Source organism: Plectropomus leopardus, chromosome 3 (genome assembly GCF_008729295.1).
Source record: "Plectropomus leopardus isolate mb chromosome 3, YSFRI_Pleo_2.0, whole genome shotgun sequence".
NCBI classification, from domain to species: Eukaryota; Metazoa; Chordata; class Actinopteri; order Perciformes; family Serranidae; genus Plectropomus; species Plectropomus leopardus.
The window spans coordinates 813652-837668 of record NC_056465.1 but is presented as its reverse complement, the minus strand read 5'-3'; the positions used below and the strand labels follow the sequence as shown (position 1 = coordinate 837668).

At 42.3% G+C, this 24017-nt stretch overlaps 1 protein-coding gene across 1 annotated transcript in view; it reads right to left on the bottom strand.

Annotated features, from left to right (window-relative positions):
* LOC121962516 (KICSTOR complex protein SZT2) overlaps positions 1–24017 on the bottom strand; it is an 87026-nt gene that overhangs the window by 47298 nt on the left and 15711 nt on the right. The window contains exons 5-10 of the mRNA XM_042512781.1: positions 11471–11644; positions 11007–11198; positions 9610–9809; positions 8586–8752; positions 7847–7944; positions 7566–7698 (exon numbers count right to left, since the gene is read on the bottom strand). Of these exons, the coding sequence (XP_042368715.1) occupies positions 7566–7698; positions 7847–7944; positions 8586–8752; positions 9610–9809; positions 11007–11198; positions 11471–11644 (964 nt within the window). The remainder of the gene's footprint in view (positions 1–7565; positions 7699–7846; positions 7945–8585; positions 8753–9609; positions 9810–11006; positions 11199–11470; positions 11645–24017) is intronic.

Here is a 24017-nt window from a genome sequence, read left to right as displayed (position 1 = left end):
GTACATGCATTTGTCACCTCTAGGCTGGATTACTGTAATTCCCTATTATTTGGTAGCCCAAACAAATCTCTTAGGTCTCTCCAACTGGTGCAGAACGCTGCTGCTCGTGTTTTAACGGGAAGCAAGAAAAGGGATCATATTTCTCCTGTTTTAGCTTCTCTGCACTGGCTCCCTGTGAAATCCAGGATTGAATTTAAAATCCTCCTCCTTACTTACAAAGCTCTAAATGGTCAGGCTCCATCCTATCTGTCACAGCTCATTAGTTCCTTACCAACCCTCAAGATCACTGCGCTCTGAAAACGCAGGGTTACTTGTGGTTCCCAAAATTTCCAAAATTAGGTTAGGAACCAGAGCCTTCAGCTACCATGCTCCTCTCCTATGGAACCATCTTCCATTTTCGGTCAGGGAGGCAGACACCGTTTCAACTTTTAAGGGTAGACTTAAGACCTTCCTCTTTGATAAAGCTTATAATTAGGGCTGGCTCAGGCTGCCTGGACCAGCCCATAGTTAGGCTGACATAGGTTTAACCTGCCGGGGGACTTCCTCTGATACGCTGAGCTCCTTTCCTTCTCTCAATGCCGCCATCAGAAATCATGCATGTCTGTTTACTGCATTGCCATGTGCAAGCTTAGCTTAGCTCTGTGATAGCCATGTGGTACTCTCATTACCTGGGGCTACAGAGCCTGGGTCTGTTGAACTGCACTACGCTAATCCTGTTGCCTCTCGGGAGCGTTCCTGCTCCCTTGTTTCCTAGTTTCCCTGGATCCTGGCCGTAACCTTGACTGTGCCTGACCGTGGTGATAGCTGTGCTGATGCTGTGACTCTGCCTTTGGTTGTGCTCGTGCTGTGGCTGTACTGATTCTGTGCCCCCCGCTCGCCCTGATCGTGGTCTGGTCCTGGTTGCGCCGATGCTGTGATCTTGCCTTTGGACAACTCCCATCTCTATCAACATCATCATAGAGAGCAATTACTAATTTCACACCTACCATTATTGTAATATGACATGCATCTGTTTCTATTATTCTGTGCCCCCCCCCCCCTCTCCCCCCTCCTCTCTCTCTCTCTCTCTTTCCTTTTTTGCCATGATTGTATTTCACTTGCTATTTACGACATCTATTGCTCGTCTGTCCGTCCTGGAAGAGGGATCCCTCACTATCCTCTACCGCTCTTCCTGAGGTTTCTTCCTCTTTTTTTTCCCCGTTACAGGGATTCTTTTGGGGGAGTTTTTCCTTGGGTGATGTGAGGGTCTAAGGGCAGAGGGATGTCGTACACTGTAAAGCCCTCTGAGGCAAACCATGTTTTGTGATAATGGGCTATATAAATAAAACTGACTTGACTTGACATTAGACCTTATGCTGTCCCATGGTGTGTGTGTTGTCGTCAATGAAATCTCTGATTTCTCTGCATGTATATCACCATTTGCCTGTTTTGTTCGCTGTTACGCTGTTACTGGTGAAGTCTTGTCCTCCTACACCTCACCCTCCTCTGCTTACTGCAAGCTGGTCGCCTTCGCCCAGCAAATTGAAGGTGGCTATCGCTAGCTGCTACAGCAGCTATCCTGACCGCCTCTGTTCCTCCCATTTTGCATGACATTCAACTGCACAGCTGTTCCAATTCTACAACCACACCACCCTTTCTTGTATCACAGTGATCAAACAACTTGGACTCCCCCCTCGACCCCAGTACATTCACAGAGGCTCACGTCGCTGGTTTGTTTACTCCTCTCACGGATACTCAATTCCAACCATCTGGTCACCTGCATGGTTTGTCGCACCTCCGACACATCATCAGATCAGAGTTCCCTCTGGCCCTCATAGTGCTGGACTCACCGCCAGGCAGGTCGAAAAACCTGGGCTGGACTCCAGTGCCACCAGGCTGGTTGTAAAACCTGGGATGGATTTCAGTGCCGCCAGGCAGGTCAAAAAATCTGGGCTGGATCTCACCGCTGCCGAGCAGGTCGTAAAACCTGGCCTGGATTTGAGTGCTGCAAGGCAGGTTGAGAAACCCGGGCTTGAGTCCAGTGCCCTCTGCCCTCCAGCACCTGCTCGAGCTAACCTTAGTCTAGCTAACCTTAATCTAACCTTCACCCTCTCCACCCTGCCTCCATCCCACCACCCTCACACGACACCAACTTTGCTCTCCTAAACCCTTGATCACTCAACAACAAAGCACTCACCCTCCATGAACTTATCCTCGGTAACACCGTGGACCCGCCTCGCCATAATACACAACCAGAGCCACAAAAGAACTCACCCTCCCCACAGTCTCTTCTTTTGAATTCCTTGCTTTCAAAGCCCTCTCCTCCATGACGGTCATCCTCATTTACCGGCCACCTAGACTAAACCCCTCCTTTCTTTCTGATGTCACTGAACTCCTCACATTAGCCTCGTCCCTCTCCACACCTGCTCCTACTCGGTGACCATAATCCACATGGATAACCATAACCACACCTGCAAGCTCACCTCTGAATTCCCCACTCTTCTGGACAATTTCACTTTCACCCAACATGTCACCCTCCCCACCTATGACAAAAGTCATATCCTTGACCTTGTCTGCTCCATAAATATACTGGTACTTGACCTCCACCGATGCCTCTTTCCCTGATCTGATCATTAACTCATCCAGTTCACCATCCATTCCACCACCCCCTGCCCCCGCCTACTCAGAGAAATCACCTTTTACAACCTCAAATCCATCAATCCCCAACATCTCTCTGACCTGCTCCCCAATACTCTTCCCCTGGACTCAACCCCTCATCTCACCTGATGATCTTGCAAACCACCATCCTGTCCTCCTCCTTTCACACTCTGGCCCTCCTCAAAACTAAAACCGTCTCTTTCAACACCTCCTTACCCTGGTTCACTCCCACACTCGAAAGATGAAACAGACTGGCCGCCAGCTTGAACAACTCGCAAGTAAAACATTACTCACAGTCCAACATGAAGCCTACAAACTCCCTCACTGCCTACAAAGATGCGCTCACTGCTGCCAAGTCTGCCTACCTCTCAACCTTCTTCACTAACCCCTCCCAAAACTCCAGAACCCTCTTCTCCACAGTGAGCAACCTCCTCAAGCCCCGCTCCAACACCCCCACTATCTCTACCCCAGATCTCTCCAACCATTTACTCCAGTTTTTCGCTGACAAAGTCAACATTATCAATCAATTACTATCTCCTGTATATGACCTCCCAGCATCTACCATGGCCCCTCTTCCCCCTATCTTGCTGGACCTCCCGACCCCTCCTCCCCACTGCTGCCTCTCCCAGTTTGATATGGTTACTCCTCCTAAAATCTCAGAACTCATTAGCTCTTCAAAACCCACCACCTGCTCCCTTGATTCCCTCCCCACTCCCCTGCTGAAGTCCTGCTTCCCTGTCCTTTCCCCCTACCTCACTAACCTTTTCAACTCCTCACTGACCTGGATGGCTGACATGGATCTGTTCCCTCCGCCTTCAAAAATGCTGCTGTCACCCCAATCCTTAAAAAACCTGGCCTTGACCCCTCCTTGCTTACTAGCTACCGCCCAATCTCTAACCTCCTCTTCCTTTCTAAAACCCCGGAAAGCATTGTCGCCACACAACTCCAATCCCATCTCCATGCAAATAACCTGCACGAACCCCTCCAATCTGGTTTCCGTCCCCTCCACAGCACAGAAACCGCTCTTCTAAAAGTCCTTAACGATCTCCTCACCTCTGCTGACACTGGTTCCTTCAACATCCTCATCCTCCTCGACCTGAGCGCAGCCTTCGATACTGTGAGCCATAGCTTCCTGTTTACCAGACTGAAAAACCTCAGTATTGAAGGTGCTGCACTCAGCTGGCTCCGATCCTACCTTTCCAACAGATCCCATTTCATTTCCCTCGACAGCCATACCTCTGCCTCAGCCACAGTCACACAAGGCGTTGCCCAAGGCTCCTCACTTGGCCCCCTTCTCTTCATCATCTACATCCTGCCCCTCGGTCAGATACTCTGCCACTTCAACCTGGGATTCAGCTTTTACGCCGACCACACTCAGATCTACCTCAGCACCACGTCTGGACTACTGCAACTCGCTCCTTCATGGCATCAGCTCCACCTCCACCAATAGAGTCCAACTAGTCCAGAACGCAGCTGCCCAACTCCTCACCTGCACCAAATCTTGGCACCACATCACCCCTGTCTTAAAAAAACCTTCAATGGCTCCCTGTCTCCCACCAGGTTACCTTCACGATCCTGGTCCTCACCTTCAAAGCCCTTCACCTTCTGGCCCCCCTTACCTCACTGCCCTCCTATCCCCTTACCAACCCTCACGGTCCCTCAGATCCACCTCCGCAAATCTCCTCTCCACCCATAAATCCATCCTCTGCACTTCTGGGGACAGAGCCTTCTCCAGGGCTGCTCCCAGGCTCTGGAGCTCCCTCCCCAAAGAGATCCATGACTTTAAGTCCCTCGCCGTCTTTCAGTCTCTCTTATCTTCTGCCTATTCCTAGCCCCCCCCTACACCCCCACCCCTTCTTTTCGTCTTTTTTTTGTTTTGTTTTGGTTTTTGTTTTTGTTTGTAAAGCGGCCTTGAGTTCAAGAATGGCGCTATATACTATAAATCCAATGTATTATCATTATTATTATTACTGTTGGGCCATCAGTTCTCACACTGATAAATAAGTATCTTGTTCTGGTTGTGTGCCAAATGCCTTTAAACATGCTGTTGCCCACAGATACCTTGACCCCTCTGTGCTTTCAAATTTCAGGCCCATCTCTAAGCTGCCTTTCCTGTCTAAAGTCTGAGAGAAAATTGTGTTAATACCGTTGCAAAACTTTTTAATGCAAAATTTAAAAAAAAATAAAATTTTTAGGCTGGTTTTAAACCTCACCACAGCACTGAAACGGCTCTTTTAATTTTTTTTAATGATTTTAATGATGATTAGATTTATCAGCTGTATTTGATACCGCTGATCACAGAATTGATCACAGAACTGCATTCCAGTGGTTTGAGTCCTACTTAAAAGATAGGAGCTTCTCAGTTCACCTGGGGAATTATTCCTCTGGGGCGGCTGCACTCACCTGTGGTGCCCCACAAGGCTCTGTTTTGGGCCCAAGTCTTTTTTTTTCATTGTACATGCTGTCTCTAGGTTCTATTTTTGAAAAACATAATGTCTCATTTCATTGTTTTGCTGACGACGTACAAATGTATGTGCCGCTGAAATTAAAAAGTAAGGGTTCACTGCAGCCTTTACTTGATTGTCTAAGAGACATTAAAACTTGGATGAGCTTAAACTTTCTTAATCTAAATGAAAACAAGACGGAGGTCATTGTATTTGGACACCCTGGGCTGCTTGATGTGGGCTCTCTTGGCCCTTTTGCCTCTAGTTTGAATTCTTCTGTGAAGAGTCTTGGTGTATTCTTTGATAATGTCTAAATTTGACAAGCAGATCTCTTCAATAGTAAAGTCCAGTTTTTATCAGCTGAGGCTGGTAACTAAAGTGAAAGCCTATCTCCCTCTTAACGTTTTAGAGAGGTTGATACATGCCTTCAAAACAGTTCGTCTGGACTTCTGTAATTCTTTATATGTTGGTTTGGACCAGTCATCCATCCAACGTCTGCACCTGGTCCAAAATGTGGCCGCTCGCCTCCTAACAGGCTCTAAGAAGAAGGATCTTTGTTGAAGACACATCTTTTCTCCCTGGCCTTCGAATTGTATATTGACAATAATTTTGATATTGTTTTAGGTTGTGTGATGTATTCTATTTGCTTTTTTACCCAGTAAAGTACTTTGGTCAACCCGGTTATTTTAAACGTGCTATATAAATAAAGTCGACTTGACTTGACAATGAAAATGAAAATATTTCTGTTAAAATGTAAAACTTGGTATATAATTAACTCCAAACTTTGTATAAATGCCTTTAGCAAATATTTCATCAAAACTGAAACTTTCAACATAATATACAGGAAGTTCCCTACAACTTCTTTAAAGTTCAGTGAAAATTAAATTAAAAAATGATTGAATAAAAATAGCTCCCTGAGGTTTGACACGCTAAAAGTTCCTCCCATGCTAACACTTTCTTTGCATGCATTGCAGACTGCCATTCCTGGTGTTGGTTGATTGCAATACGGGCACTTTACATTAATTAACTTATTGGCAATCTTTAAAATAAAAGGCCGATACAGATAATCAGCAAAATGCCTAATATCAGCCCCTATAACGTGTTAACCCCTACTGCAAACACACATGGCCTACCTCAAACAACCAGCAGGAGTCACTAGTGCAGCAACAAGTACGTAATCCCTCACCATCTTCTCACCATGTAAGCGCATGTTTGTTGGATGCAGGGACAAGGTGGAGGAACTACAACCATGTCTCTCTATAGTAATGCTCCATTGTTTTGCACCTTCACCATCTATGTGCTGCTAGACTTTAAGTCTTGATGCAGTCCAAGCTTTTATTGCTGTTGTCTGTATGTTGGAGGAAGGGAACCACATTGGACTAAAGAGAAGAAGCTTGTATTACTTAATGAGTTCCATGACTGTGCCAAAAGAAAATTTTGTGGGAAATATCTAATTGAAAGTTCTTATTTACAATTATTTTTTTAATACACTCTTAACTTTCCAGATTAATTACAAATTGTGATCTAAAAATTGGAAATGGTTTTTAGTACATAATATTACTAATAGAAACAGAATACTTTATAAATGCTACCATGAAAAATGTATTGATTGGAGTTGCAAATATAGTTAAAATTGTGACTGTTGATCAATGATACTATTTTTGAGGGCTTTAATGCATGAACAGAATGACTGATTATTAGGTCCAGGGCCTTTTGTCTTAATTATAATGTATTTTAATTATTTATTTTATTTATATACTATAGATTTTAAGCTTACATGTATTTAGATCTGGGGCCATGTGTAAAACATTTAGGATTAAAGCCTCAAATGCCCAGGCTTAACGGTGACATTGGTGGAAATGATGCTGTCAAAAACAATACAAGCTTGAATATCTGCAAGGTCTTCCTTGTCTGTAAACACTGTGCTTGGGGCATTTTTATTCTGTAAATGAGTGAAAAAATGCTGCTGTGTCTTTATTTGAAACAAGTCACCAGTGAGGGTATGGTACTACATTCAGTTTCCATTTATCTTGTTGAAACAGATTTAAAATGAACTACAGCTCTAAATACTTATCTAAGGATAATTTCTACGGACACGGCTCAGCTTATTTAATGGAAGACACAATGGTTAATATTTTAAAAAAGACAGTTGCTTAAACGATATCTAAACATTCACAGTATTGTTTTTTTTGGCTTCAGGGAGGAGTGGCAGATATCAGCCCAGTCGGCCACTTGGCTGCTTCATGGACATCTGCACTTCTGACTGCTATTTTCTAGTCAGGAGGTGAAAACAGCTGAAATGTTGGTCAAAGTCAAATCAATTAAAGCAGTCTTAATGTCATTTGACAAATAAGCATTGAAGGTAGCTGGACTTTCAGTTCAAGTGTAACAGACACAATGCTGTATTCATTTTCTCTGGGACAGGAGCCAACCATGTGCTCATCATTCTGCCACTCATTTCACACCTAGCACAAAAAAACTCACCTCATCTTTTCGAATGCCTTCACTGCTGTGTCACTGGCCAGAGAACTGACCAAACTGACAATCTCTGTCAGGATGGAGGGCAGCAGGAAGTGCGAAGCCATTTCAACCGTGCACTGCTGGATAGAGGGGCAGCCTGTGCTCCAGAGGACAGGTCAGGACGGGAAACAAATACAGATAGGGAGAGATACTTAAGCATAAAAAATATTCAACTGAAGATGCAGTCTTTGTGTGTCCATTTTCCCAATCTGGCAGAAAATATGGGAGACTTAAATGACACTTACCAAGTTTAGCCATGAAAGTGATCCATGGCTGGCAGGTCAGCCGGTAGACGGGGTGGAGAGTGCCTGCTTCTCCCTCCTCCAACTGAGACACCTGCTTCCTACACACACAGCAACACCCACACTGCAACAGTGCATTCTTACAGGTTCAGCAGCACTGAAACACCTGAGCTGTTGGTGCTTTGAAGGCTTTTTCATGTCTGTCAAAAATGTGCTACAGCTGATTAGCGGATAAGTCTTGTCTGCAAACAGACACTCGCAGTTCAAGTTTCTCCATGTCTCCCTGGATTCTTGTTAGAAAGATGTATGAACCATACAGTTGTTTTTTCTGTTGATCAATCAGTATTGTCCCCATCAAATTAAATAGAACAGAAAAGTAAAACTGAAGAAACATGAGCCTGAAAGCTAATGTGGATAATGGTTTACAGGCCAAGGCTCTTTTGGGACAGACAGGGGTTTCTGTCATGACACAGCATACATTTATTCCTTGTAGAGTTTTTCTCAAACAGTAGACCAAAGCATGTCAGTTACAGAGCAGATCTGTATTCTGTGGCAGGAAAGACCCAGGAAATTTAATGCTCATGTCCACTGCCCCGCCCACTCACAGTTTTCCCTTCAGTAATATTTAATATTTGTGTGACATCTGGAGATGTACATGGCTTTCAATTGTAAAATGAGTTGACCTCTTTATGGTTAAATGTTTGCAGTTCCAGCACTCACTGGTAATAATCCAATAGCCCACCTCTGGACCTGCTCCAGCTCCACAGCCATAGCTTTCTCCTGGCTCCACTGCTGCTTTACATTCTCTGTCTTGTGTCTTCGCCGCGCTGCTCGGCCCTCCTCTCCTTTTTCTTGCACTATGTCGTCAGTTGTCTTTGGACTCCCTAGCTCTGATGAATCAGGCTTACTCTGCAAGGATGGGGAGAACACATTTAAGCCACAAATACCCAAAATAAGCTCTGTGGTGGCTTATTCTGCTGGTGAACTCTTACATACAAGCTTAGACATTAGAGTATGGCAGTGATAAATGCAAGGATTATCTGTTTAAATATGTTTGTCTAGACTGAGGTTTCGGTCATCAACATTACAGCAGTGTTTGGAGATTACAGACTAATGATTCAGCCTAATTAGAGAGTTACTGGTGGACAATTGATCTGTTGATCTATTCAGAGCTGATCAGGTCGATGGATGAGAGGAGCAGTTGCTGCAAATGAAGGCTTTTAGAGCCAGCAGAATGAACAGGTGAGTTTCAGTGTTGCTGCATCTGACATTGTGCCGCCCCTCTGTGCCTGGGGTACTCTCTGCACTCTGAGAATGTGGTGCAATTCATAGGTCAAATGACTGCAACAGTCTTGAGGATTTATCAGCTCTGGTTCCGATCAGCAGTGATGGAAATACGACACTCGGGTGGACATGCTATTTTCAGCCACCTTTGCCCACCCGCTGCAATGGCAGGCCGCAACAAAATACCGCCAAAACAGCACTTTAACATTGTGTAGATGTACTTTTCCGCCGAAGAAAGGAACACTCATCTGCTGCAGAGTGCTGTACATAGTTCTGGTCTACTGGCAATGGAAAAGAAGTCTCTCTCCAATTTTTAACTAGGTTTCCTGTGTTTGACAAACAAGCAGGCTTTTAACTATAATATTAATTCAACCAGTTATACAACACAATTACAATAAGATGTCCATGAGTATTGTTATAAATTCTAATGTAGCCAGTGGTTAGGCTGCACAGAGCAGAGCTCCACAGTGAAAGGAACTGACCAGTATGTCCCAGAAGCTCCGGCGGGTGCTCTTGTTGGTGGGTGTGGTGGCCTCAGGTGTGCTGGTCCCTGTCAGGGGGATGCTCCCAACAGCTTGGGTTAAGGTGATGGGGGAGGGGCTGGTTTTAAAGACACGTGAGCCACTGTGCTGCCTGTGGCTGTCCTTTGATTCTCTCACTTCAGGCAGAGGAATCAACAAGACTGAGGACATATTGAGACACATAGAGACTTTTTTGGTAAATAGTGAGTTGAGCTTCCTTATTTTTTTACAGAGATATTGGGGTCTTCAGTGATGTAAAAATAATGAATAAGTTGACCACATGTACTATAAGCAGCAGGACATTTGTGTGAGTTACAGTGGAGGTGACACTATACAAAAGAAAAGATATTAGAATTGCCAGCATGTGGTTGTATGCATCCATGTCTGTGAAAGCAGGGACGCTTCACACACATCTTCCCCCGCCAGACATGCAAGGTCACAGTGACCTTGACCTTTGACCTATGACTAGAGATTCACAATATTGGATATTCTGCCGATATATAACAACTATTTGGCTGATAACAAATATTAATACATCCACTTTTTCACCCGATTTTAGTGACCATCAAGTCTCTTCTGCAGTGGAATTAACATTATCAATAATGCAGATGAGACATGAAATACAATGCTTTTCAATGTATGCAATATCCATTCACTGTGCAAAATAAGAGAAATAATACAACGAGGGTTGATGTTTTCTACATATTTACTTTACTTTGTCAAAAAAAAACCAGTCTAATATCAGCAGGAATTTGCATGTTGGTTGATTAAGATATTTCGTTTTTAAAGCCAATATCTGCCAATACCGATGATGTGATATTCTGATATATCTCTTTGGGTTGCAGGGGTGGTCGAACACAGTGCTGCTCACTTATTAACAATTCAAAGACCAGGAGCGCAGCAGACGGTGTCAGTGGCCCCTGTGGCAGCTTCTATGTGCTGTGTTGGTGGTGGAAGTAGTTAGAAACTCCAGTTGTGGTGCAGTGAGGTTGGTGGTGCTCACTCCTGTCCTGAGGGAGGTGGTGTTGTGTTGTAGTCTTCTGTTCCATTGAGTTACTTTTTTCAATGTGAATCAACTGTGTTTCCCCTTATTTTTTGGCAGAAAGTAGTTTTCAAGTTGACATGTTGACATTTGTTGTTAATCCATTTTTTCTAAAAGTAATAATTATTAAGTAATTATTAAATAGTAAAAGTAAGTAGCCAATGTGTTTGACTGGACTGGTGATCAAAAGATTTGGAATGGATGAAAAGAAGCACAAATATACTGTAGCTTTGGGTGTCACACTAAGTTTGGGGGTCAGATTTGGCCATACCAAACAGGAGAGGATCCCTGATAATATTACATTCAGACAACTCACCTTTAGCCTCTTCTCTCTGAGCTTTGGTTGCTGGGCAGAACACCCCCAAACAAAGAGGATTTGGCAAGACTCTCAGCTCCATGACAACATCACAGAGTGCGTGGCGCAGCGCCCCCTGAAGTTTATCACTCAGCTGTAAGGGACTGATGTTGCCTTGTTCCCAGATGTCAAAGCGCACACACAGCTGTGGCTCTGTTAGAACACACACACACACACACACACACACGCACGCATGCACGCACGCACACGCACAGTGATTAGTGGGTTCAACACTCTGCCTCCCATTTATTAACATGAAAACAACTGCTTTAAAACAACTTTAGACAAAATAAAAAATAAAATCCTTTTTGGAGTTTGGTTACGGACTAACAGTCAGAATGTGTCAGTCTCTGATAATACAGTTTTGACCACCATCTCACAACACAGGACAAATGCAGCCTTTACCTGCTCAGTGCTGCGTTTACCTGAGCTGATGTTGATGGTGTCCAATTTCTCCACAGTGGTCAGCTCATCAAAATGGTCTGGATGAAGGGGGATGGTGCAGTTCTCTGGTTTCTGCAGTGCAGCACAGTCCTGAGCTGGGACCTGAAGGGTATGACCATGGGCGTCCACAAATGAGAGGGCGATGCAGGCGATACCTGAAAGAGCAAGGGAACATGTTCAAATGGCCAACAAACTAGAGAGAGAGAGAGAGCCCTAAAAACTGAATTGCTCCATTTGGCTTTCAACTCATACTACCTACTGAGACACAAATGATTTGCTTTTGCTCACAATTATCCAAAGACAAATGTCATATTTGACTTGAACTGAATGGTGTCTATAACCTCTATTCATTTGTCACAGCAGCATAGATTTTAATGAGCACAGCAGAACAGTAAAATGAGGAGGCCTACAGTTTTTCCTTCATTGTACAGTGAACCCTCGCTATAACGCGGTTCACCTTTCGCGGCTTCGCGGATTTTTTTTACAGTGCATTTATAACGATGTTCTTCTCTCGGAGAAAGACTCCTGCACAGCCTGCAGTTGAAACAGACGCTACAGCGCAGCGGAGTGAGGATGGAGAGGCACAGCTGGAGGGACTGTGAAATACGCGTGAGTGACAATGTTTCCAACCTTGTATTCATTACTATACTGTACTGTATTCAAATTATTGTTTTACAATACCATTCTTTAAACTATCATAGTTATTTGCAAGAAAACGTTAATATTTTTTTTTCTTAAACAAATTTTGGGCCTGAAAACAGGTTTTGATTTTTGGTTTCATTCTACAGTACAGTATTGCATTGTAAAATAATAGTAAAAAATAAAGCTGACTACTTCAGGGATTTCACCTATCGCGGGTTATTTTTGGAACGGAACTCCCGCCATAAACGAGGGTTCACTGTATACACCCAAAAAATTAAACTAGGCACCCAACTCTGAAAACTTAAAGCTCATGTATCATCCACAAGACTGCAGACTGCTGAACACGCTATTTCATTGTTTTAACTTAAATGGAAACGCAAAATCTTGAGAACAAACTGCATCATAAAACACTCTTGGCTGCAACATGGAATTGGCCACTTAAAAATTAAAAAATAAGACCTCCACTTTTGGTAAAAATACGCAATAAGAAGGGCATACACATATATATATATATATATATATATATATATATATATATCTTATTTTTGAACCGTGCACGTGATTCACCAGAAGCTAGAGGCTAGTTGGCCTCTATCACTCTGCTGGGTGTGTTGGCTTTGACATGGTACTGAGGATCAACGCACACAATGTGTAGGCAGCATCATGCATGGAGCGAGCAGGCAGGACAGAGGAGACATAATGCATTTCAGAAATACATATCAAATCTGCCATTTGAACCAAAACATGCCACAAGAACACAACAATCACTGATGCTGGCATAAAAATACACTATTTATTTTAGCAAAATCAGGCATGAGGCATTTTGGTGTGTATAGTCATACACACCAAAATGATGATTAGGAATGATTTATAATGTGAATCATAAATCATTCCTAATGAGAGGGAAGCTTTCCTGTCACACTTATCAGAAGCTTTCTGAATGTCATAACTCACACAAAAAAATACAAACTGACAGTGCCCATTAAAGTGCACTGAACTAAGTGTGCACAAGTTATTAAAAAAAGGTGCTCTGATTGGACATTCAAGACACTGTCAAAAAAATCTTTAAGATCTGAAAAAGCAAAAATATGTGTGCCATAGTGGGCAGGCAAAGCCATTTTCAGCCACACAGGATGAAATAGCAGTGTACTGTAACTAAGTAATATTACTTCTTCAGAGTACTTAAGTTTTTTTAGAGTATCTATACTTTGGTTGAGTGTTTATATTTCTGTCAAATTTCACTTTTACTCCACTACATTTCCCCTGTAGTGGATGATGAGGGCAACTCTTGAAAAGAAGATATTCAAATGCCTACCCAAAACTGAAACTTCTTTTGGAGATTCCTTAGATGACCCTCGGGGTCAGCTAATGGACCTAACTGCCTTGTTGAACTTACGACTCTCGTAAGCAGAACTAAATAACGACAGATTTTATTGCCCTACCAACAGTTTGAGTTAACTTACGACTCATTTGGGGCAAGCAGCTGTTTTGTTGCACAACCAACGCGTGACATATCCGCACATCTCCAGACTGTAAGAGAGGACCACATTGACTGATTTTCGTATTCAAAGTAAAACATACTTTGAAATGTTGTGTGGAGGTCTCATACCTACAGAACTGGAAATTTGCTTACATGCCAATTTTGAGGCCAAACGCACAAAAACAAGCTGTGCCTGTGTGTGTGTGGAGGGGTGTGACCTTTCGTAACCCCCTGCCAGCAGCGTGCTACACACTGAATGGAAAGACTCTTAGTACAGACTTGCATTTTGATATGCATCTCCTCTATCTGTATCTTAATCATCCTTCCTTTACACTGTTGTGTACAGATGCTATATTGTTTCGTAATCAAGCAATTTGTGATTTTCTAATTATAGGTTTTGTTGATAGACCTTTGGTCATATTAAGTACTTTCATACTTTGTTATAGTTTGATGCTAGTACTTAATACCTTTACTCAAGTAGGATCGTTAACAACCTTTATTATATCAGAGTGTTTGACACCGTGGTATTATACTTACTCATTTTCACACATATTCGTTATGTTTGTTAAACTTGATTAATACTGTTTCCCTTAGTTAATGATCTGCCAAATAATTATTTGGTTTTCTCATATGTGTTTGGTATTAGTCAGCAGAGGAGAGCGTCATGGTTTTAAATATTGAAGATTTGAAGGCCTGTAGTGAACTTTATCAACACTTTAGGAAGAAATTAGATCTAGACAGTTAAAACAGTAGAAGTGATAAAAGTGAGGAGTGTATTTTTCCCGCTTTGATGGTCAAGCACCACACCCCTTTTTTACACAGGAGTTATAACCCCAGTGAAGTGGAAGGACTTGGGTCTTTTGGGATCTTTTGGGCTCTTTTGGGCTCTTTTGGCTCTTTTGGCTCTTTGGGGCTTTTGCCTCTCCCCCTCCTCCTCCTTTGAGGAGGGGGATGCCTGCTTGTGCTGCAGTCCTGAGATGCTGAGAGCTGCTGTTTATCTACCTTGAAAGAGAGAACTTTGGAAACAGCCCCTGCTACACGTGTTCTAAATGTCGATTCAGAACAAGAGGACTTTGCACGAGAGAGACTGTGAGACAAAGAGAGACTTCGAATGAGACGAAGCCTGATAAGCTGTCATGTGATCTCATCTCAGCCACATGAGGTGTCAGAAGATGATCCAGCTGTTCATGGAGAGAGGGATGGAGGAAACAAACTCAAGCCAAGTTTGCAATGTTCAACCCAACTGAGGCCAGCCACCGGAACCGCACGAGCGTAACCGAGCTGCCCGTCCAGTGTCCTCACAAAGGCCACACTGCAACTTTCCAGAGCGAACCTTTTCCCTGGCATTGAGACATTTGAGGAAGGTGAAACGATCTTTCCTGTGCTTTTATGGGGTTGATGCTCTTAAATGATAGGGACACATAGGAAGTGTTAGACCTAGGTTAGGATCTCCCATTAATACAATTATGGGTTATTCTCTGATCAGGCCTCTTCTTTATCTTTTCCTTCAATGTTTTATGGGATAGGTTTCTTCTCTGCTGATGATCGATGCTTGACATTGACTTTTCTTTAATCTTTTCATCTGCTTGATCATCGTGCACTATTTCAGTGCACCTGATCAAGTCCAGATGTCACACCTAATTCTGTTCCTCACGGGTCTTCATCCCCTCATTTTTGTTGTTGCTTCATTTCTGAATTTGTTGTTCATTTAGTCATTTTATTCACTTTGTGTCTTTGCTGTATTCACTGTTTCATCATTTATCCATACTTATTCTTAAACTCATTCAGTTGTTGTTTTAGGAGTACTTTTGCTGTGTAGTGAGTAGTTTAATAAACATTTCATTTATGAAGACACTTGATGATGTGATGTGTGTGTGTGTGCATAATATCAGGTCCCTGTACAGCTGGAAAAAGAACTCTGTAACAAACTTCAAATTATGAGAGCAGATTAATTTATAAGGCAAAATGGGCTATCAACCTTTCTATTTTATTGGGTGGTGCTCCGAGGTTTTTAAACTCTAATTTTTAATGTAAACTTATTGTCCCTGATAGCCGAAGTTGAGTCCCATTACTCCACTTCATCTTAATACCAATTCATGTTTCTGAGTCATAATTTTGCATTATGAGTTATAACTACGTATTTTGGTATTGATTTATTAATTAATTAATAATTTTAATGAATTGCTAATTAATTAATACATCTCCTATTTAAACTGCTATACTCCTATGCATCTTAGTAACTACAAAACAGGGAAAGGAGGGAGGAAGGGATGGACAGATGAATGAAGGAGTGGGAGGGAACGACAAACTGGATTTTGTTTAGATCCTTTAAGTTGTTAAAAAAAATATTTATCTCCAAGTGTAATGTGCGCTCCATTTTTATGGTGGTGTATGTTTCAAGGAAATAAACATTTTGGTTTTTAAATAGCATTTACATGTACTTCTAATACGTAAGTACATTACATATGATAGGATTGCTTCTGATACTTAAGTACAATAAATATCAGATACTTTAAGACTTTTAATCAATATTTTAATAGGTGACATTATCTTCTACCAAAGTCATTTTCTGGTAAGATATCAGTACTTTTACTCAAGTATGGCTTTCAGGTACTTGTGAGAAAGCAAATAGCAGCCTGCCATATTTGTCCCTACTTTGATCAAAGTTAGTGATTAAACCAGCATCATGAATTAACACTGATATGGATGATGTCAATGTCAAATGTCCGTTTACAAAAAACAGCACACAGCTCATGCTGAGTGGCTCAGAGCTGCTGTCCAACAGCTTGGCTTCTTTAGCCAATCACCAACTGGAAAACAGGAGACCACCCACCCCAATCTGCACACCACATAGTTAGCAAATCCAAAAGACCTTTGTAGCCCAGCCCAACAGGGTTTAAGTTTGTTGCAATTCTGCACCTCCAAGTGTTGAGGTACATGCTCTGTTGAACTTCCTCAGCGGCAGTTACGTGCAAACACCCAGACTCTTTTACAACTGTGTGTACACACATGTCAAGTCAGGCCAATTTTATTTATAAAGCTCATTATCACAAATCACAATTTGCCTTAGAGAGCTTTAAAGCATACGACATCCCTCTGTCCCTCACATCGACGTAGAAAAAACTGTCCCAAAAAAACCCTGTCACTGGAAAAACACTCAAACAAAAAACAAACACTATCTAACACATAGGAAGAATACAGCATACACTTTATTTTGATCAGATTTATAAAGCGGCGTGTACGTCGGATTCTGTTTTATAAATGTAAATCATTATGGTGCTGGGCGCACGGGCACAAGCCTCATTTCCACACCCACAGGTCACCATAAACGGATAGAGAAACACCCTAAACATATGTCTGCATAACGATATCTGTGCAGCTCCACCACTCATCATACCTGAAATACAGTACGTCTTCCACAAATTGTGTTGCATCTTCTCCAGGTTCTCCAGCAGTGCCAGAGTAGATTTCATTACATACAGCTGTGGATATCTGTAGCATCTGTATCTCAATCATCATTATTAAAATTCAGCAGGATGATCAATGATTCAAGCAGAGCACTCATGCTGAAACTGACTTTACAAAATGCTTCACAGGGTAAAATTAAACCACCACTAACAGACAGATAAATGCAAATTAAAATAATGATAATTTCACCACTCAATTTAAGATGAACTTTATAAATGTGCCTTTGAGTGGCATTTTACAGAGCACTGTGCAACAAAAATAAATGAAAAAAAATACAAAAATATATCAATGAAATTGGCCAGTAACCTAATAACAATGTTATCCATCTCTCAATTTATACTTAATCTCGTCCTTATCATCTCACCCGCTGCCCTCTCAGCTAACAGTGTGTACGCTGCTCTGAAGAATGTTGGAGGTGTGCACATTCTCACTGCATATTCCTCCTTTAAAAATACCAGTTTATGTGAGGGAAAAGGCATACAGTTTTTTTTGCTCACACAATATTTGTGCTCGTGAGGATTATTTTTTTCCAATTCTACCTGAGGACTGCTATGTTTCAGTTTCAGTTTTCAGTATTAGTCAGTCAGTGTGGACACAGCTGAGCCTGCTCCATCCCTCACATTCTGCCTCTACCTGGTTGCTCATGATGGCTGACTCTGTGGAGCTGGGAAATGAATGAAATAGAGCCTGCTAGCAAACAACAGAAGAATGCTTAAAAGCTGCTGTGTGAATTGATGCAGTACTAACAGGGTAAAGATCCCAGAACTACATTTTTATAAGCTGCCAAACCAAAAAACTGTCAGTTTAAGAAGACAGAAATAGATACAGGACATGAGGCATCAGCAGGAAGAATGGGAAAACTGTGCAAACCTGACCCTCAGATTTTACAGTTGCTAATTTGGCCAGACAAACTGTAGAGGATGGAGCTTATAAAGCTGTGCATATATAATAAAGCCTGTTTTTTTTTCTTGAGTCCATCAAAAATGGTACATAAAGCATTTCAATTCTGTTCATTCAGTGGAATCATCTCTCTGAGATAAGCAAGGTAAGGACAAAGGACACTAACACAGATCAACAATATTACATTTGTCAGAAAATGTTTCCTCTCTGGCAGGCATAAGGTGCTAAATAATCATCTGACATGCTGAAATCTAATGATTTAGGCTAGCTGCAGTCATTTTGTGGGTGTGTGAGCTGATGGTTGCATCCTATGGCACTGACTGTTTCCCCTCCAGTGAGGGTGGTGTTCACCGTGTGACACATAGTGCTCTGTCTCTGTACAGTATGTGTCCTGATGGCTGCAGGGATCTAATAAACTGACAGGAAAGCTACATCAAAGTGTTGAGGTAAGCTTCGCACCACTAATACACTGGCTCAGACACAAGAAACACCACACCATGCTCCTTAGAGGTCCACAGCGAATCTAAAGGCGCCTTAACAATAAACATAATCTCAAATAAAGTATATGTTTTGGGAAGCCTTAACTGAAGAAGGTACAGCACTGAAACAGAAAAAAGGCCAGAAGCAGAGCACATGGGGCCGGCAGCAGCATGATGTGTGTGAAAGCTTCAGAGGACAGAGGAAGACATTTGGTGGTACCTTTAAAGTGAGAAGGTGGGAAGAGTTGCTGAACCAGCTCCGACATGGTACCTGGCCAACATCAGAGACACCCAGAAAGCAACGTTAAGGATGAACCAATATCATTATCATCTCCTCCCTTCCAGTCCAAATCAACATCATTTAACTTAACGCAGGGCAGGCACAGGACAGGCACCTTTGTGCGAGAGAGAATCAGTATGCAGGCTTTCTTTCATCTCTCTGTTATACACTGATGACCTTCTCAAATGTTTCTGTCCTTTGACCAAAGATTGTAAAAGCCAAGTAATGAGAGTGGATGGATAAAACTGAATCACCAGGACAATTTAACAAACAAATTTAGAGACTGTTATTCTGAAATTACTGCTAACAAGGACAATAATATGCAGTTTATAATCTCCACTCAAGAGCAACTAAAATTACCTTTGATTGTTACATTTGATTCTAATGGTACATTCAAAGACAGCAGGTGTAGAATGACTCATGCAGAACAACTAAACAGTTGGTACAGTCTATGTGTTGCAACTCAGTCTGCAACAGTGTCTTTTAGAATACTAATAGTGGTACTACAGTCATATTTTAATTTTAGAGGGTATGTTCAGGGTAAGCCTGTGTCTGTGATCATTCTTCTTGTTCTGTCCATTTTAGCAGTGAAATGATTTCTTCCTAACATGACCACATCATGTAAATAAATGGAACACAGTCCACAATCACTGTTGCATGCAAAAGTGCATTCTAGAGGTCTGCCACAGCTGACATGTTCCCAGACACTAAGTTTGGGTGTCCACCTTGAAACTTATCCCCTGGGACTTGGGGCTTTTTTTGTTTTTTTCTTTGGATGAACAAGTTTCATTTTGATCCTTTTTTAAATATGCACTTTGGCTACTTACTTACCCTTGAAATCATTTTTTTCTATTTTCCATGATAATTATGAATTTTAGGGTTAAAAATACTAGTTATTAGTACTGAGTAGAGACAGAATATTTAATAACTGCTTTCTTTAAAAATGTATCAACTATAGTTGGAAAAATAGTTAAATGTATTAACTTACATTCAAAGTAACTAAGTACATATATTTAATACAAGTATGAATTGAATGACAGACCATTAGATCTGGGGCTTTTTCTTATTATTAGGGGTATTTTGAAACATATTTAGCCTACTCAGGGGCCCTTTATAGAATAATCCAAGTATGCTAAGGTCAGTTTGCAGGCTTCTTCACTAATTAGCCAGTTTAAAGTAGCACATTAAGAGCTTAAAAACTGAAGTGTAAAGGTCGATATCAGTCAGCTTTGAGGCTTTAACCCCCTGAAACCTGGTCAAACTGGCTTGATTTCTTTCAAAAAGAAAAGGAAGAAGGCAATGAGCAGCTTAAGAAATGATGCTGAAATTAGCAAAAAGTACATAAAAAATTGCCTAGAAATTAGCAAATACAAAACAAAAACAATCATGGGAAAGTTAAAAAAAAAAAAAGAACAAACAAGGAAATGACCTCATGAGGGTTCCTAAAAATGATAATTCTGTACAATAAATTTGACTATTTAATCCTGATAATTATGAATATAGTTCTATGGACATTTTTTCTAGCTCTTAAAAATATTTTTTTCAAGTATTCAACACTTCTAAGAACAAAACACTGTCCATCTTGACAAATTAATTCAGAAGCAATAATGTGGTAAATAGCTGATTGCCGTAAAAGTAAATTACCATCGAGAGCGGGAAACTGACTGGAGGGCTCTGAGTCAGGTCACATGACTGGACTCCACACCTCTACCTAAAATTTCAGAACTACACTTAATGTAAACAACAGTCTGTTTGTTTAGGTCAGTGGAACACTCCTTCAGCCGGCCACCCTGCATACTGGGACTGACAGCCAGACCTTAAGTTAACCCTCTGAAGCCTGGATCTGCATCACTTCCCTTGTTCTGCTTTCAAACACCTTCAAACGTATTTAAAAATTGAATCCTGAGCAAATTTATGTTTTCTTTGAAAACATATGTTTAAGGCAGTGGGCAAATAGGCAGGAAATGTTCTACAAATTGCAAGATTTGGTAGACTTAAAAATTTATTTTTTAAAAAGCTTGGGGGAATTGAAGAAAACAATATTTATAATTACCATAGTTGCGTATTTAAAGCACTTTTTTATGAACATTTTTAAGCCCCTTTTCTTCCAGTCATTTCCTTGTTTGTGTGGGATTTTTTTAACTTGTTTTTTTTTTTTTCCTTTTTGTTGATTTTCAGGTTGGCATTCTAAATGGCTGAACTTAACACAGCGGAAGAAGAAGAAAGGCCAACATAAACAGATAGAGAAATATGTGAAGTGTCTGGTCAGGAGCCTAAACATGAGCTTTGGTGCACAGAGAGAAGACGGAGCCACCTCACAATAATTATGCAGATGCTCATCAAAGAAACTGGCACTGTGTGAAGAGGAGAATGTAGCAGCTTGTGTCGGACAGGCAGAGGTACTCAGAATTTAAGATGGGAGAGGGAGGCCAATGAAACAGAGGAACTAAGCTAAAACTGAGGTTACAGCAACATTTCCAAGAAATGATTTGCCCACCAGTAAACAAAGATAATTTATCTAACATCTATGTTGTGTAGTAGATGAAGAAAATGTATCAGACCTGAAAGGTTTTAGGCACAAGTACTAAATAAAGACAGAGAATGTTTTCAGATTAGATTAAAAAAAAAACATCCTTTGAGTATTCATGTCTTCTTTCAAACAACTACTTCATGTGATCTGGTGAGCTCTATTTCCTGTTCCTGATCACACCTGAATCATTTAGTGTTTTAAAACAGTTTCACATGTGGATACTTTCAGCCCTTTCTGACTGCAGAAACTGAAAATGAAACATAATGTTGGGTTCACACTGGAGGCAGAGGAGCTGTTAGCAGTTGCCAGCTGTTCACACCTGGACCCTCATTTGGCAACAGTGCGTACAAATAAGTGAATAATGAGTGTGTAAAAACATTCCCACACAAAGTATGGTATTTATCACCTTGTACTTATACATAGAAATGTGTGTCAACTAAGGCACAGCTCTGACCATGCTTATGCACAGAATCTAGTGGATTGAACAGTAAAACTACAAACAGAAAGCATTTCGAGTGTCACTGCATACATTAAGCAATCTTATCAACAGATGCTCCAGTTTTACTTTAATTAAAAAACACTCAATTAGTAATTTCAAACATATGTGTTACCTGATTCAAAACCTCTAACAGATATCTGTGACAGGTATTTGAAATTTAGTACCATGGTGAAGATTTGACAAACAATGCCCTCCACAGGGAGCACGCTTTCAAATAGCACGCTGATCTGTTTGGTGAGAACACAGAGTTGCTTATTAGTGTTGTTTCCCAAAACACATACTTCTGGATTTATGTTGTGATTAAGGACCTATGTTGCAGCGAGGAACAAAACGCTTGAAAGCCATCCCTGTGCACATCCAACTCCTGTCCGACTTGGGAGACATATCAGGGATTTCACAGCCATCATTAAGCAGGATCAGAGTTGGATGCTTTAACTTCCCTGGCCCTGACCTACATCCCTTATAGAAATCCACAACAAGTCAAAATCAAAAAGGGATTCAACACCATTACCAGATTTTCAAACATAATTAAAGCCGTAGACTGTACCCACCCTACAATAAAAACACCATCAAACAATGAATTCTATTATGTCAACAGAAAGGGGTTTCATTCAATCAACGTTCAGATCATTTGTGATGTAGATTTGTCCATTTTGAAGGTTGTTGCCTAGTGGCCTGGAGGAACGACAGACCCTTTAACTGTGCAGAACAGCTCTGTGGGTGTGCGCTGTGACAAGATTTTTGCACTGAGCTTAATATCAAACCATTTCTCCTTAATTTCTGAAAATGATCTCTCCTCTGACTCAACAGAATTAACAGCATCTCCCATACAGCATTTTTTTTTACACTGCATGAACTAAACAATAACAACAACATGTACGTTGATTTCTGTTGATTGGAAGTTCCATTTTTTTTGTTCTTTGGCATTATTACAGTGAGAAAAAAAACAATTATGTGGGATTATTAATTAATTATTATGTGTTTAATGGGATGTATCATTATCATATATGGTGGGGAAGGAGCCTGAGCTGGTGCGTGAGGTTGAGAAGTTCCGACTAGATATAGTCGGCCTCACCTCGACGCACGGCTTGGGCTCTGGAACCAGTCTTCTCGAGAGGGGATGGACTCTCTTCCACTCTGGAGTTGCCACTGGTGAGAGACGCCGGGCAGGGGTGGCAATACTTATTGCCCCCCGGCTCGGTGCCTGCACGTTGGAGTTTACCCCAGTGAATGAGAGGGTAGCCTCCCTCCGCCTTCGGGTTGGGGGACGGATCCTGACTGTTGTTTGTGCCTATGGTCCAAACAGCAGTTCAGAGTATCCACCCTTCTTGGAGTCCTTAGAGGGGGTGCTGGAGAGTGCTCCTTCTGGGGACTCCCTCGTTCTGCTGGGGGACTTCAACACTCACGTTGGCAACGACAGTGAGACCTGGAGGGGCGTGATCGGGAGGAATGGCCCCCCCGATCTGAACCCAAGTGGTGTTTTGTTATTGGACTTCTGTGCTCGCCACAGATTGTCCATAACGAACACCATGTTCAAGCGTAAGGGTGTCCATATGCGCACTTGGCATCAGGACACCCTAGGCCGCAGTTCCAGGATCGACTTTGTAGTCGTATCGTTGGACTTGCAGCCGTATGTCTTGGACACTCGGGTGAAGAGAGGGACGGAGCTGTCAACCGACCACCACCTGGTGGTGAGTTGGCTCCGATGGTGGGGGAGGACACCGGTCAGACCTGGCAGACCCAAACGCATTGTGAGGGTCTGCTGAGAACGTCTGGCAGAGTCTCCCGTCAGAAGGAGCTTCAACTCCCACCTCCGGGAGAGCTTCGACCATGTCTCGGGGGAGGCCGGGGACATTGAGTCCGAGTGGGCCATGTTCCGTGCCTCCATTGCTGAGTCAGCGGACCGGTGCTGTGGCCGTAAGGTGGTCGGTGCCTGTCGGGGCGGCAACACCCGAACCCGCTGGTGGACACCGGCGGTAAGGGGTGCTGTCAAGCTGAAGAAGGAGTCCTATCGGGCCTTCTTGGCCTGTGGGACTCTGGAGGCAGCAGACAAGTACTGACAGGCCAAGCGGAGTGTGGCGGTCGCCAAGGCGAAAACCCGGGCGTGGGAGGAGTTCGGCGAGGCCATGGAAAATGACTTCCGGACGGCTTCGAAGAGGTTCTGGACCACCATCCGGCGACTCAGGAGGGGGAAGCAGTGCTCCGTCAACACTGTGTATGGTGGCGACGGGGCGCTGCTGACCTCGACTC